The sequence below is a fragment of the Sebastes umbrosus genome, chromosome 4 (genome assembly GCF_015220745.1).
Source record: "Sebastes umbrosus isolate fSebUmb1 chromosome 4, fSebUmb1.pri, whole genome shotgun sequence".
Taxonomy (NCBI): domain Eukaryota; kingdom Metazoa; phylum Chordata; class Actinopteri; order Perciformes; family Sebastidae; genus Sebastes; species Sebastes umbrosus.
Window position 1 is genome coordinate 3287412 of NC_051272.1, and position 15174 is coordinate 3302585.

Sequence of the window (15174 nt, forward strand, 5' to 3'; positions counted from 1 at the left end):
AAATTAATATAACTCATCAGTTTCTTCAACATGAATAAAGTGATGACGTCTTGATGGATTCCCCAAGTGAATCTAGATACATATGTTCTTTTTTCCTTTTTTGTAATGACAGTGTTAGAGCGTAAATTGATTTTTGTTATTGTGGGTAAATAAGTGTAATTTGTGGTGTAGTTAGATTGCTGCTAGACCCCCCAGTTAATACAGGTCAAGCGGAGAGCCAATAGGTTTTTGATTGCAGTGAAAATGTTGTTTTTGAAAGGCTAAACGCCAACAAATATGGATTGAAGCAGAATATTTAGTTAGATTTTGCTATAAAATATATCTTTTTACATAGTTTAGACATTTGTATGAATTATCCATTAAGTGTGTTATTATTCTGATTTTAGTTATACATGAGCAAATCTAATTTTGACAACCTCAGAGCAGACAAATCCTGGCGCACCCCCTGTGATCTTTGGCGCACACGGCTACCTCGCTGAACTGCTGCGTCTGTCACACATGTGGTGTCTCCGCTGACACAGTGTTGCCTCTGCTGCGCTGTTACCGCCGGAGGTTGGGAACCAGTGAGTGAACAAATCAGTTACTATCTCCTTATTTCTTCCCCCCCAGCGGCTGCAGCTTCTCTTGCTGAACCCCCTGAAGGAGTTGTCCAACGTGCTGCACGCAGACATCCGGCAGAAGCAGCTGGAGAGTGTCCTGCAGATCCTACAGAGCCAGGGAGACAGCCTGGGGCCCGGCTGGCCCCTCGTCTTGGGCGTCATAGGAGCCATCCGCAATGATCAAGGGTAAGAGCGCAAGGGAGGATGAGGAGGAGAAGGAGGAGGAGGATTTACTTATTTAGTTGCTGAAATAGATCTTGTTTTATGCTAAATGCAAATATCTTTTATTTGTGAGAGACGTCCTAAATTTCTACGGTTACACTGCAAATAATCCAAGAAACTGAACTCAACCAAAGCGTGCCATGTGTCTTGTTTCCCTTCAGCGAGTCATTGATCCGAACAGCTTTCCAGTGCCTGCAGTTGGTGGTGACAGACTTCCTGCCCACCATGCCTTGCACGTGCCTCCAGATCGTAGTGGATGTAGCCGGCAGCTTCGGCCTGCAGAACCAGGAGCTCAACATCAGCCTCACCTCCATTGGCCTACTGGTGAGACTTGTAGTCTTTATTTTGAAGTGTTATGCTCAGACACACATTCCTGCAAGTGGTTCATTCTCTACTCTCGTGTAATACTCTACAAAGATGCTTAGAAAAACATTTGATTAACCGGTCTGCTGGGCTTTGAGAGGCTATCAGTAGAATAATGGGAGATAACCGGTCCCATGTGTGAATGTGTGTAACTACGAAGTTGAAGCAGGGCTACGCTAGCAGAGAATATGGTAATATAATAACAGAAAGTTCCTGCTCGATATACAGTATTATTGGAATGAAACTTATTTGTGAGGATGTGACAGGTTGGACACATTTCTTTTCCTATAGTTTTAAAGCTGAAACATTATATGTGTAATATGATTAGATGGTTACAATATCACATAATTCCTTGTTTTGCATTATTTTATCTAATTTAACAGCACTTAAGCGCTCCGCTGACATTTCACAGATACTCTGTACAGTATTCAGGACATGCAAAACCCAATATTGATCTGTGGTTTGCGGGATTATTTCTCTCGGAGTGTGGCTGTTCCTGCGAGATTACTTTATGGTAATAGGATAGCAAATCTGCCAGAAGCATTTTACCAACCTTCCTCTCTAATTTGTGCCCGCACTCTCTTCTCTTCCCCCCCTATACTTCCCTTTCTACCCACAGTGGAACATTTCAGATTACTTCTTCCAAAGGGGCGAAGCCATCATACAGGAGCTGGAGAGGGAGGAGGAGGCTCTGCAGAAGCAGGCCCAGGAGAAAGGAGAGACCCTGAACAGGCCCTTCCACCCTGCCCCTCCCTTCGACTGCCTGTGGCTGTGCCTGTACGCCAAGCTGGGCGAGATGTGCGTCGACCCGCGGCCCGCTGTGCGTAAAAGCGCCGGGCAGACGTTGTTCTCCACCATAGCTGCCCACGGGACCCTGCTGCAGCAGCCAACATGGCATATTGTGATCTGGAAGGTACAAGAATTTGTAATTATCATTTAATTGAGTTGTACTGGAGAAGGCTGTCATCCATATTGTCTGTACAGAATATTGTTGAAATACATTTCCTTTCTTTAGATCTATACTTTGCATTCATTATCTTATTTTAAATGGTTATAGACTCTAAATCTTTGGAGCTCTTTCTGCTGGTTGAACTGTCTCGGGTGTCACCACTAGGTGCTGTTCCACCTGCTGAACTGTGTGAGGACGTCATCCACCACGGCGGACAAGGAGAAGATTGAGTCCGGCGGCGGGAACATCCTCATCCACCACTCGCGCGACACGGCTGAAAAACAGTGGGCGGAGACGTGGGTGCTGACGCTGGCCGGGGTGGCACGCATTTTCAACACGAGGCGGTATCTCCTCCAGCAGTTAGGTGAGCCAGGCCTGATCTACTCTGATTACTTGACCTCTGTATCTGCCTGCGTGACTGCTACCTCGCTGAACTGCTGCGTCTCTCACACGTATGGTGTCCACACAGACAATGTTTCTGCCAGCCCTTTCTTTCTACATAAAGTTTGCCTTTCATAATGGCCATTTCATTTTTATTTATTTTACACAGAAAAAGGTTAAGAAGGGTGTGATCTATTGTAAATAATAATAATAATAATAATCCCAAAAGCCGGTACTCTATTGCTGTGCAAGTCCCTGCATTTTCCACAACACTGTCCTGCAAATATTTCAGAATAAAAGCCAAGTATTAACAAATGAAAGGATTCTGTCCCATAGATGTATGGAGAGAATGCTAGAGGGCTTTTATTTTGAAACTGAAACAGGAGGTGTTAAAAATACATATTTACTTTTTCATGTCTGTCTGCAGTAATGTTGCTGATATGATGTCAATATACGGTCAAAAGGTTATTTTCATTGTCTATTTTTGCTGTTAACCACACGGCACGTGGAAAGAGGGCTGCACAATTAATCTAAATTTTATCAAAATCGCAATGTGGCCTACTGCAATTTTCATTTAGCAGGATGAGGAGGAAATCGCAATATTTGTGATTGCGAGATGTGTGTCAAAATACCATTTTAAATGAAATATTGTTGTGGCCTACACATCATATTCTACAGGCTCAAGAAAACATAATTTTTTTGGTTCAGACCCCCACAAAACAAATCACACTATATTCACTTTAATATGTTTTTTGTGCAGCCCTAGGTGAGACCTCGAATCTCTAGAAGAGCCGCGCTGCTCACACAGACTATAACCTGTTAACATGGGCGCCGAAATAGAAAGCACACTCGCAGGCAGTGTGGCCAAGGCGTGACACACTGCTAGTTCACCACGGCCGCCACACAATTGTAAACAATAAAAAATCACATATTGAAATGTATTCATGAGTCTGTGCTAAGTGGAGCAAAAGTTCAGGATCGGCCCCGGCTGTATTTACTGCTATATTACCACACATTAAGTCACGTTCAGCCCCAATGCGGACAGGATTAATATTCCAGGGAGATATGAATGATAAAACATGAGCTCCTCATTAACTGCACTCATCCCTCTGAACATTTTAGCCAGTGCCAAATTGCAAGAGGTGACTCATAATATACAACACATTCCCAGCCTACTACTACACATTAAATCACTTAGAGGAAGGCTGCTTCCTACAGATAAAATGATTAACTGTTACTGGCAATATAATATCATAGTATGGGCCTCCTAGGGTGAACGTATGTCATTGAAAATAGGCTTATATTCATTTATTAACAGTAAACTGTGTTTGCGACTGATACACCTGCGCTTCTGGCCGCAGTTGTCAGCATTTGGCCTCTTTGAACTTCTGTTAGTTGCCTCATGTCTGTTTGAAACCTCACATATCAAAGTGCTGACTGTCATGCTTTATTCATGCCGCTAACTGTCAGTCTCATTGTGTGTCTGCAGGTGATTTCTTCGAGGCCTGGGAGGTGCTGCTGAACCACATTCAGTCAGCCGCTCTCAGCAAAAACAACGAGGTCTCCCTGGCCGCCCTCAAGAGCTTCCAGGAGATCCTACAGATCGTCACACCTGTCAAAGACTCGGACAGAGCAGCCGACGCATTCGCTGCTATCGGCGTTCCCCCAGTGCTCATTGACCCCCTCTCGGCGTCCGGTCCCGGCAGACCCCTGGTGCGTTCAGATTCACTACTCGAGCGGTTAACGCGATACAACGGCGCCGAGCTGCAGGCCCCTCCCCCAGGGGAGGAGTCTGCCCTAGAAGACGCCGCGTTGTGGTGGTCGGCGTGGAACACGTGGTATCGAACAGGAACAGACAGCACAAGACCGCCCAGTGGCCCGACGGAGAAGTTCTCCTTCATCCCCAGCCAGCCCTTCCTCACAGCATTGATCCAGATTTTCCCAGCGCTCTACCAGCACATAAAAGCCAACTTCAGCATGGAGGATCTGAAGAAGCTGGGGGTCATCCTCTTCGGGGCCGTGTCCGTGCCTATCAGCAGCGACGCCTCGCCCTTCATCCTCCCCTCCTACACTGAGGCGGTGCTCACCAGTCTGCAGGAAGCTGTGCTCACCTCTCTGGATGTTTTGCAGAAGGTGGGCAAAGAAAAATGAATTGTCAGAAAACAAAAATATGGGTACCAAAGAGGCTTTTAACAAATGTTATACATTATGTACCATACAAAATAGCATCAAGATGAGAGCCAAGTCGGGTGTCGTGTTGACCTAGGCGTCTGAGATGAGGACCCCAGTTTGAATCCAGCAGGGGACCTTTGTTGCATGTCATCCTCCCCTCTCTCTCCAAATTTCCTGTCTATCTCTAGACTTTACATTCAGAAAAAAAAGCCAAAAAAATGATCTTAAAACATGAGAGCCATGTAGATAAATAAAAGGAAGAAAACATAGTTATCCCCTAGAAATTGCTCTGTTATGTGAGAGCAGCCCTTATGCTTTAATCCAGTGTTTATCCTCTATATCCCATTACTACAAATTATTTTTTAAAGGGAAAGTTCAGGTGTTTTGAAGTGGGGTTGTATGAGGTACTGATCCATAGTCAGTGTATTACCTACAGTAGATGACGGTCGGTACGCCCCCAGTTTGGAGAAACAGACAGGAGTACCGATACGGGAGCAAAGCAATATACTGCTGTGGACAGGGACGGCAGAAAAAACGTATTTTAGCCACCTAAAATAAGGCTCACCTAAAACAATCTATTAGTTTAAGTGTATGCTATATTTAGGATATTATCACCGGTTTACCTTGCCATCAGAGAGCCCATTCTGACGGGGAACTAAAGCCTTTGTATCCATCTATGGAAACCTTTCCTCATACCGTTTTAATTGACGCCGTCCTCTCTGCTATGAATAACACCTCTTTGAGAATAGCAGACCTTTACTCTCCCTGTAAACAAAAAGTTATTTCTTCCCATTTTGTGTCAACTCCGTCCAGGAAACAATGTGTCAGTCTGCTAAATTATGCAATGTGCAGTCCCGTGGTGGATGTCAGCAGTGTTTGTTCCTCCCTTTCCCTCCCTGCTGCAGGCCATCTGTGTGGGCCCGGAGAACCTGCAGGTCATGTACCCGGCCATCTTTGAACAGCTGCTACTCTTCGTGGAGTTCTCCTGCAAGCCTCCTCAGTACGGCAGGATGGAAACCAAACACGTGGCCAATGCCAAATACAACCAGGTAAGGGGGGAAGTGGAACTGGCTGTTGAACTTGCTTTGTTTTTGCAATTTATGTCTTTTTTTTACAGTTTGTTTCATTAAAATGTTGGATGGTGTACGCTGTTATTCGTTGCCCAGCCATTCTCAACGAGATCATCCCTCTTCTTTGATGTTCATGAAGCCCCCCCGTCCGCTCCCTCCTTCAGTCTAGTCCTTGATGAAGCCCCTATCATGGCCCTTCATGAGATTGACAGGTTCTTCTGGACCTCCATTAGTAGCCCCAAGCCATTTCTTCCTCATATTCCCTCCCTCGTGCTTCATCCTCCTGGCAGCACGCCACAGAAATGTTTCACTTCAACTCAGTTCAAACACAGTTCATTTATTTCCCAGTGACCTTGAGCAAGATTACTTCATTTATTGAAACCACAAATAAAATTGTAATTTCTTCTCAAGAGCAGAGGAGACTTTTCACAACATTGTTCTGATATCACTGTCTTTTTTTTACTGATTGTTGTTGCGGAAACCTTCGGCCCTGTTCAGACCTGCTATTAACCTGCATCCTGAGTGATCCGAACACAAGTGGACAGCTTTAAGTACGTCTGTTCACACCTGGCATCAGAGTACGTCTCCATCTTGAGTGACCACTTGCGATCCGATCTTACTTCCCCGCTCTATATGCAAATAAACACGTAGTAAACACACGGCTAATATACAGCAGACGTTGTGACGTAATATCACACGAATGTCAGTAGTAATATCGTACATATTCGTGAATCTGGGTACATTTTATTAACATACAAATATAAGGTTATTGTACCGGCTGTCCTCGTTATTGTACCGGCTGTGCCGCCGGCACCGCTGTCATTGTCAGGCAACAGCGGGGTATAGAGCTTCAGAGAGCCGGGGATGAGAGCGAGCAAGCGGGAAGGCGAATGGGCGTCAGCTTCGTGCAAATCACCGGAACAAAATACACTGACACATCTCAGTACAGTATGATAATAATGTACTTTGCATGCCTAGTCTGATAGTCTGTAGATTATGTAGCATATAGAAAAGATATATTTTAATAGAATACAGTTGTACCAACAGGATACAGTAAAGCATAGGAGGCGTTTCCATGTTGCAAGGCAGACAACCACTCGCGTCTGCCTGTCTATTCACATGAGGAGCGCAGAGAGACCCACGAATCCCAGCGGGACGTCAGTTGAGTAGCCGGTCCTTAATGTGGCCCAGACCACCTCTGAATGTGGTCTGAGTGATCGGATCTCAATGCATCTTGAGTGCGTTCACACCTGTACTTAGAGCCGTCCACTTGTGATCCGATCATCACTCAGGACGCCATGTTAATACCAGGTCTGAACAGGACCCTACAGGGGAATGCTGGGAGTTGTCTCAATCTAACTCCGGCATGGTGGTACAGTTATGCTAAGAGATGTTAGGGCTACACATTTCATGTCTCAAATCCCCGACTGCCAGTCTGTTAGTCCTGCATGTGGGGGTCCAGACTCGGCTAGGGATGCTTCGATCCTACTTTATCGGTGCATCCGTATACTCGGCCCTATCGGAATCTGTTGAAATTGTTTAAGTGAGAGGGTCAAACAAGCATCCCCACCCAGCCAAACAGATGTTACGGGTGGTCTTTACTACCGTGTTGGCGTTTTGGAGCGAGGAGTGAGGTGGTCTGAGGTGGTCTGAGGTGGTCCTGGTTCCTGAATCTCATTTAGCCAACAAATCCCATACAATTTAAACACCAGTTTAATTGCGATCTTCTCTCATTCTGTTTCTTGGTACTACTCACTGGATAACCATTTTAGATCCAGCTCTTTGCACCGGTGAGTTCCGTCATCTCCCTTCAGCCCCCCCTCCCCCCTCTCTATTAGTTTTACTAAGCTGTGCTGAATGGTGACGACCTGCCCTCTGCGGTAGATGAGATATCACACCGCATGGCAGGCTCTCACGTCTCATCTGCGTCTCCTCCTCACTCCATGCTCCCCCCCCCCTCTCTGCCTGCCACTAACTGGTGGATATGCCTCTGTGTGCACAGTCCCCTGTGCGGCTCCATTTTCAGTTGATTTTGTGTTTTTTTGGTGATGATCATGTGCACACGTGTGGTTCTGTTTATATTTCTTTAAAGACACACTTTGTAGCATCAAGTCATTTGTTTGGCTGTAATAACATTTCAGCTGCTCATATAAGCCTAACAAAACTTGAAGCAAACTATAACTTTCAAATATATGTGTGTTACTTATACAAAGTGTGCCTTTAAACACTGCTTTCAATGTGGCTCTGCCAAAAAGTAAAAATAATGTTTTTTCAGATTTGCTGTTTTTTTTCTCTCTTGTTAAATCCTCTCGCCCCCCCGCAGGCGGAATGGGTTGCCTTAAACTATGTGCCCTTTGCTGAGCGCTCCTTAGAGGTGTTGGTGGACCTGTACCATAAAACGGCGTGCCACAAAGCTGTCATCAATGAGAAAGTTCTGCAGAACATCATCAAGGTATTTTCACCAGGATGCAGATTCATGGGCACGAAACTCCAAATTGTGACAAATTGGCAAAAAGCAACAAAAAGAAATGTTTGGATATAACATCTCGAATGTTTTATCAATATCAAATCACCTCTAAAGTTATGTATTCATTCTAGTGGGGGGTAATGTGTCAACGTTAGGCTAGAAGCAGCATTGAGGCCTAGTTTTAAGTTTTTGTTATTTTAGCCCAATAAAGACAGCAAGTTCTTCTGTTTTCTTTCTCAACACCGTTGAGCACCAGTTGTTGTTGAACTCTGTACAGTCATCAAATGTGGTGCAATGTTGTGGAAAGTTTTTTTTATTTATTTTAAGAGTATGTTAACACAGAATCCCACGGGTCAGTTGCTGCTGCACTGCTATCTGTGGGAAGAACCCTTAAGGCAGGTTGAACTCCTAGCATACATACCCTATCAATGACGTCAAAACAGGTGTTTTCCATTTGCTGACTTTGGCATCGCAGTGTTGATTTTCTCTTAAAGGTGCAGTGTGTAGGATTTGGGGGCAACTAGTGGTGTGGTTGCAGATTTCAACCAACTGAGTACCCCCTCCGCTCTCTCCTCCCTTTCCAAGACTGCGGTAACGTGAGCCGCCACGTGAGTGCAATGCCGTGGTAACGCCGGAAGTCAGACGGCGGCTGGCACGGCTTTGCACTCTGCGGCTCACGTTACCGCAGTTTCACAAGCGTGTCGGAGAACTACGGTGGCCTTCAGGTACAAACGTGAAAGTCTCTCTCTAGAGCCAGAGTTTGGTTTGTCCGTTCTGGGCTACTGTAGAAGCATGGTGGACTCCGAGAAGAGGACCCGCTCCCTATCTAGATATGAAGGGCTCATTCTAAGCTAACAAAAACACAACGATTCTTAGTTTCAAGTGATTATACACTAATGAAAACAAAGCTATGAATATTATATTTAATTTCTTCTAATAGATCCCCCGAAATCCTGCACACTGTTTCTTTACAGCTCTGCTGCTATCGTCAATATTTTTATATTAACAATGAATCAAATGTCTACATGTATCTGGCAGGTTGTAACACACAATAGATATGAAATAGCCCATACATGTCTTCTAACAGCAGGCAGGCTAACCATGAATGAGTGACAAATTCACTGACTGAATAATGTGAGTGAGTTACTTTCCAAGAGGATGGACGTATATTAAAAAAACGTCCCAGAGATGTTTTGTATGTAATAAGTGAGGTTTATTTTAACATCACTAGTTAATTCTGTTTGCTGTCTGAGCAGTGTGTCAGTATCCACCAGCCTCTGGGCATCTTTCCTTTCACTTGTCTCTCTCTGACCTGATAGTATTGATCTCAAGGCTTACATCTCACAGATGTGAAGTGCCCAATATTTTTCTGAATGCAGTCTGTCAAAACCCAAAAGATTTTGTCCGCGAGAGCCTTAAGCACAGTTTCTGACACCTGTGTTTAACTGCTCTTTTCCCATCGTCTGTTTATAAGAAACCTCCAAACTGAAGAGAGTTAATTTTCCAAGGAGCTATTATGAAGGTTCCCTGCGGACAAATCCAAAATCTGGCCCCCGCCCTTTTTTTTGTCTCCAAAACAAGAAGGCGATACTTGTAAAATCTCAACCTTGGGGAACCCAGCTGTGCTCTGAAAAGAGGACTTTGTCAAAAAGATTGTCGATTACTATTTTTTCTGGTTTTGTAGAATGAATAGAAACACAACCTGGTGCAGAAATGTCTTGACATACTGCTTTGTATTAACCATGAATTAAAGTCTCTCCACATTTCAGTATAAAAGAGAAGGTTTTCTGGGTACTGCAGTTAGTTTTATAGATTTGACCTTGAAGTCTTTCTCTGTGTTTCAGTCTCATGATGTGTTTTTATTGCCATCTCTTCCTTTGTTTTTCCCTTCACACCCAAGACTCTAAGAATGCCCTTGGGTTTGAAGTATGCCTGTCCATCAGAGAGCACCTGGAAGCTCGCCGTTTCGTCTCTGCTCAAGGTGCTGTCTATCGGTCTGCCGGTGGCGCGCCAGCACGCCTCGTCCGGGAAGTTTGACACTATGTGGCCGGAGCTGGCCAATGCCTTTGAAGACTTTCTTTTTACCAAAAGGTACAGATTTAGACAATCTTAAAAGTTGCACAATATGGTAAGTTCTGAGTATCAAGCTCATTGTTTTGTTCCTTTTCTAGCACTCCTCCAGATAACGTGTCCATCCAGGAATTTCAGAAGAATGAAGCCGTTGATGTGGAGGTAAACACTTGTTCCGTCACGAATGCGTCATCAGTTACACTGTGCATGTCTTAAAGCCTGTGGTGTTAATGCACAGGCGTAGCGGAGTTATTAAAAAACAATTCCCGAAGCTGGATCATGATCTGGATCGCCACCAAAATCGAATGAATTGTTCATTGTGCCACACCCCTCCCCTCCAAAAGATTTCATTCAAATCCATCGCAGACTTTTGGAGTAATCCTGCTAACGGACAAACAAACCAACAAAAAAACAAACCAACGCCAGTGAATACATAATGCTAAATATGGTTGTTAGCTGTGTAAATATCTAATGCTAGCAAAAGAAAATATAAAGACTTTATGCGGATATAATCCAATCTGCTTTCATCCATCTACACGACGTTCACAACACTTCCAAACGAGATGAGGGGATGGGGGGGTAGAGGAAAGCACGCCATGCCCACTTAGGAGACAGGAAGTGCATACCATTTCATACCATTGGCAGAGCTTGTAATGCGTCATCTTTGTTATATAGAGCATCCTTGGTCGCCCACATCAGCGTTGTCTCCTCTTCATTTGTAGGTGGTCCAGCTGATCAGCACAGAGATTTTACCGTTTGCCAATTTCATCCCCAAAGACTTTGTTGGGCAGATCATGACGATGCTCAACAGAGGTTCCATTCACTCGCAGTCTCCCTCGTTCACAGGTAAGGTGTAACGTTGGCAGGTGAATTAATTTGACTTCAGCTGTGTTGTTTACTTGAATTTCTGATGGGACAGCAGGGTGGCCAAGTGCTGGAGTCATACTGTAACCATTAAATCATTGTTGCAAAAGCCCTCCCTATGGCTCATCACCAACAACAATGGCTCCTGTCAAACTCTTCATGTGTTGAGCAAGAACAGTAAAGCCCCGTCCGTCCACTCACTGATGTAAATCACTCTGCTTTTCTCTTCGACAGAGGCAGAGATCGACGTGCGGATGAGGGAGGAGTTTTCGAAGGTGTGTTTTGAGACGCTGCTGCAGTTTTCCTTCAGCAACAAGGTGTCCACCCCGCAGGAGGGTTACATCTCCCGCATGGCGCTCTCTGTGCTCCTCAAGAGATCGCAGGATGTTCTCCGACGCTACGTAGAGGATGAGAGGTTGAGCGGACGCTGCCCCCTGCCCAGGTATACACACCCCATACACCTCTGATTAAAATACATGGTGCACCTGCTTTAGCCAAGAACAGCTGTTTTTAATGTTTTTCGACAGATGTCCCCATCAGGAATTCAGCTCCAAAGTGTTTGTTAGTCATCATTTAACCACCGAGACATTTAGCAATGCAAAACCAAGACCATCCCAGCTCCAGCTATGCACCCATCATTTTGTTTCTCTTTTGTAACCACTGTATTTATCCAGTTGTACACACTGGCACCACATATCAGGGTTGGGTGTAACACTTCATTCTGTATTATGCGTTTTTTTCCTCCCTAAGACAAGATGGCAGTTAAATGATGCCCATGGGGAAATTGCGCCATTAGCACAGAAAATGGCAAAGGGATGGTGGAGGGGGGGAGTTCAGAAAACTAGGATAATTAGATAATTAAGGTTGCTTAAATTCAGACAAACAGTATTGGAAAAACTATGACAAAATAATCAAACTGTTAAAAGCAAAACCATGGATCGCATTATTAGAGCACGTAAAAAAAACAGCAGAACTTAAAGATAGGGTCGACGATGTTGGAAAGTTAGCATAATTGTAAAGTAGCATCGCCTCAGGAGACCCGTCTTAAGAGTTTGATTGACAGATGGTTCATCCAATCACCTGCTAAGTCATTTTTTTAAAGCGTCTGCCCATTTCCTAAACAGTTTCCAATGACGGCTTCTCAGATGGCGAGTGAGGTTAACAAATACATACTTATAATTGTACATAATCAAAGATACAATCAGGAGAGAATGGTATTTCCTGTGGCTGTAGCTCAGTTCGTGGGGACTTGGCTTTGGAACCGGAGGGATGCCGGGTGAAGTCCAGCATGGACCATGTTACGGAGAGTTGACTGGTAGCTGGAGAGGTGCTAACATCTCTCCAGCTGCATGTCTATGCGTCCTGTGTGTATGTGTGTATTTTGGGCATATGTACGGTAGGTGTGTGTGTGGAGTGATACAATAGAAACCCCCCCTCACCCCCCATGGGCAGGTGGATTTTTCTTTTCGTAATTTAATCAAAGTACTTCAAGTGCTTAATAAAGGCCTTATCTCTCCGTACACCTAGTCATAATGGTTAAATACATATTGAGTCATCCTAAGTAATCATATTTAATCTCTTGAGCAACATTTTGTCTGTTTTTGCTGCTTGTCAGAGCTCAACATCTTGTATTATGGATACAGTATAATAATGTGCTTCCTATCTGCTGAGAGAATATGAATCTTGGTTGCTACATGATCATGTAAAGTAAACCTCTGCAACACCTTCAGACACCTTTTTCTACAAACTGTTGATTTCTGTCCGTGTTGGCTTGTTTCTATACCTTATTCAACAACTTTCATTCAACACCTCTTCAGAAAGCATCTGAATGAGGTGCTGACTCTCACCTTCTCTCCTTCTCTCCTCCAACTGTTACATCTACATAAATGTATTTTCTGTGCTCTTTGTAGCTAACGAAGGTCTTTGGTCTTTTTTTTTATTTTAGGCAACAAGTGACAGAGATTATCTTTGTCTTGAAAGCCATCAGCACTTTGATGGACTCGCTTAAAAAGACACAGCCAGAAAATGGTGAGTACCAAACTGTGTCAAGGTTTAAATAGATCTTGGGGGAAGAGGTGAAAAAAAAAAAACGTGAAAAATACAACAAATCTATCATCTATTCATTTCAGATAAATGTGTCGGAGTACAATTGGGACCATTTTTTTCAGATGAGTTTTATCTCCAATCTGGGTGGAAACTGTTTACCAGCAAGGTCAATTACAAGAAGTGATTTTTTTTAACCGCAGTAGATTGAAGTGAGGCTTTCTAAAATTACGTTTTTGAAGTGCCCTTCAAGATGTTTGCATTGCATCGTCCTTTTTATTCAGAGCAAAACTCATTTCCATACGCCTGTGGGAATTGTACGAGGGAAATGATTTCTTTGATTGCCTCCTATCACAATTCATATTCTCTTCTTCCTCTCCCTCCCATCCCCGCTCCTCCCTTTTCTATTATTTTTGTTCCTCTTGTTCTGCGATTGTTTACCGTCTGCAGTGGACGGCAACACATGGGCTCAAGTGATTGCTCTGTACCCCACGCTGGTAGAGTGCGTTACATGCTCCTCGTCTGAGGTGAGCTCAGCCCTGAAGGAGGCCCTGGGGCCGTTTAAAGACTTTATGCAGCCGCCCGTCTCCAGAGTCCAGAACGGAGAGTCCTGACCAGGCTCACTCAAATTCCTGTTTTTTTTATAATGAAGAAAATCTTGAATGTGTCTTCTCGACCCACGTGCTCCACGAGCGCACGGACATGAACTCCACGTGAGCCCCATCTACGGTGACATGAAGCAAAACCCCCCCACGGTGAACAGAGGCCCGCTCGGACCACGTCGTCGACGACCCCGACCTTCATACGCATCATCGTATGCTTCTCATGTGAGCTGATCACGCGTCTGCCCTCCCTCCATTCTCATACAGACTGACTGCACTCTTGTGTTAACTACGGAGATTTAAAAAAAATAATAATAATTGCAGTGTTGCCTCTGGATTTAGTTTTGTTTTATTCTCCCGACGAGGCCGAGTCGATGTACAGTGTGTGGTGATAGTGTTGATGATGTAATTAACAAGAAAAACCGGGCTTTATTGTTCTTAAAAAATGAACATTTGCAACATTTTTCAACAGTGAGGATTTTATGCAAGAAAACAAATCTCACTGTAACATTCCATGTCATCTTCAGCCAGCCATCTGAGAAGAGATGTACTTGTCTGTATAAAATAAATGGGACAATTCTACGATCAGCTCTGTGCTCCCAGTGTGCTCAGTTACAACGCATGTTAAGGGGTAACTTTGGTGTTTTGCAACCTGGATTTTCTCATGTTTTTGTGTCTAACTGACTAGTAGGGACAACAAGTTCTGAAACTGATCCAGTATTGAGGGAGAGCACTGTAGACGGCTCACGGGCTGCAATGAAAATCTTTTGGGGCAAGCTGGCACCGTCATTGACGTCCACTAAAAGTGTTTGTTTTTGCCACGACAGGCTCTGATTGTTATTATAAGTGTCTGACATTATGGAACGAGTCTCGTTCTGAAATCTATGGAATAGTGGGATACGTCCATGGTGGAAACGTGAGTGCCAGCCGGGTAGAGTTTGTTGTGTTGGAGTACAGAAAGCGTAGCTTAGTGTTATCTAGAAGATGTTCAATGTCACGGCTGAATATTTAGATGATTTTGACTTTGAATTCGAGGGTGCCCGTTTTTATTTGAGCCAGAGTATTTACGGATATTCAGATTTCACAGACTTCTCCTTGAGCAGGACTTACAGTGGGTAGGTACACAATAACCAACAGACCGGATCAAGAGAAAGGTAAGAAAAACGTTTTATTCCTCTGTAGGGTCCTTTCCATAATGTTGTCAGATACTTATAATAACAATCTGAGCCCGTCAGTGGCAAAAAGAAGCACTTTTAGTGGACGTAACGTTACATTGACGCTGCTCACTTGCTCTCGCGGCTTATTTCGTGGCTTCCGGTTACAACGTTCTCCCTCAATACTGGACCAGTTTCAGAAATTGTTGTCCCCATTA

The 15174-nt window shown here is 44.2% G+C and overlaps 1 protein-coding gene across 4 annotated transcripts in view; it reads left to right on the forward strand.

The window, feature by feature from the left end:
* Positions 1 to 14390, forward strand: part of mon2 (MON2 homolog, regulator of endosome-to-Golgi trafficking) — a 59656-nt gene extending 45266 nt beyond the window's left edge. For 2 of the 4 annotated variants that reach the window (XM_037766132.1, XM_037766133.1), the window contains 14 exons: positions 610 to 785; positions 983 to 1145; positions 1804 to 2097; positions 2299 to 2497; positions 4004 to 4647; positions 5592 to 5735; positions 7529 to 7546; positions 8080 to 8208; positions 10124 to 10314; positions 10395 to 10455; positions 11016 to 11139; positions 11392 to 11599; positions 13103 to 13185; positions 13651 to 14390. In XM_037766132.1, the coding sequence (XP_037622060.1) occupies positions 610 to 785; positions 983 to 1145; positions 1804 to 2097; positions 2299 to 2497; positions 4004 to 4647; positions 5592 to 5735; positions 7529 to 7546; positions 8080 to 8208; positions 10124 to 10314; positions 10395 to 10455; positions 11016 to 11139; positions 11392 to 11599; positions 13103 to 13185; positions 13651 to 13814 (2598 nt within the window). In that variant the 3' untranslated portion in view covers positions 13815 to 14390. The remainder of the gene's footprint in view (positions 1 to 609; positions 786 to 982; positions 1146 to 1803; positions 2098 to 2298; positions 2498 to 4003; positions 4648 to 5591; positions 5736 to 7528; positions 7547 to 8079; positions 8209 to 10123; positions 10315 to 10394; positions 10456 to 11015; positions 11140 to 11391; positions 11600 to 13102; positions 13186 to 13650) is intronic. The other 2 variants (XM_037766134.1, XM_037766135.1) reach the window with 1 other exon arrangement.
* The last annotated feature ends 784 nt before the right edge of the window (positions 14391 to 15174 follow it).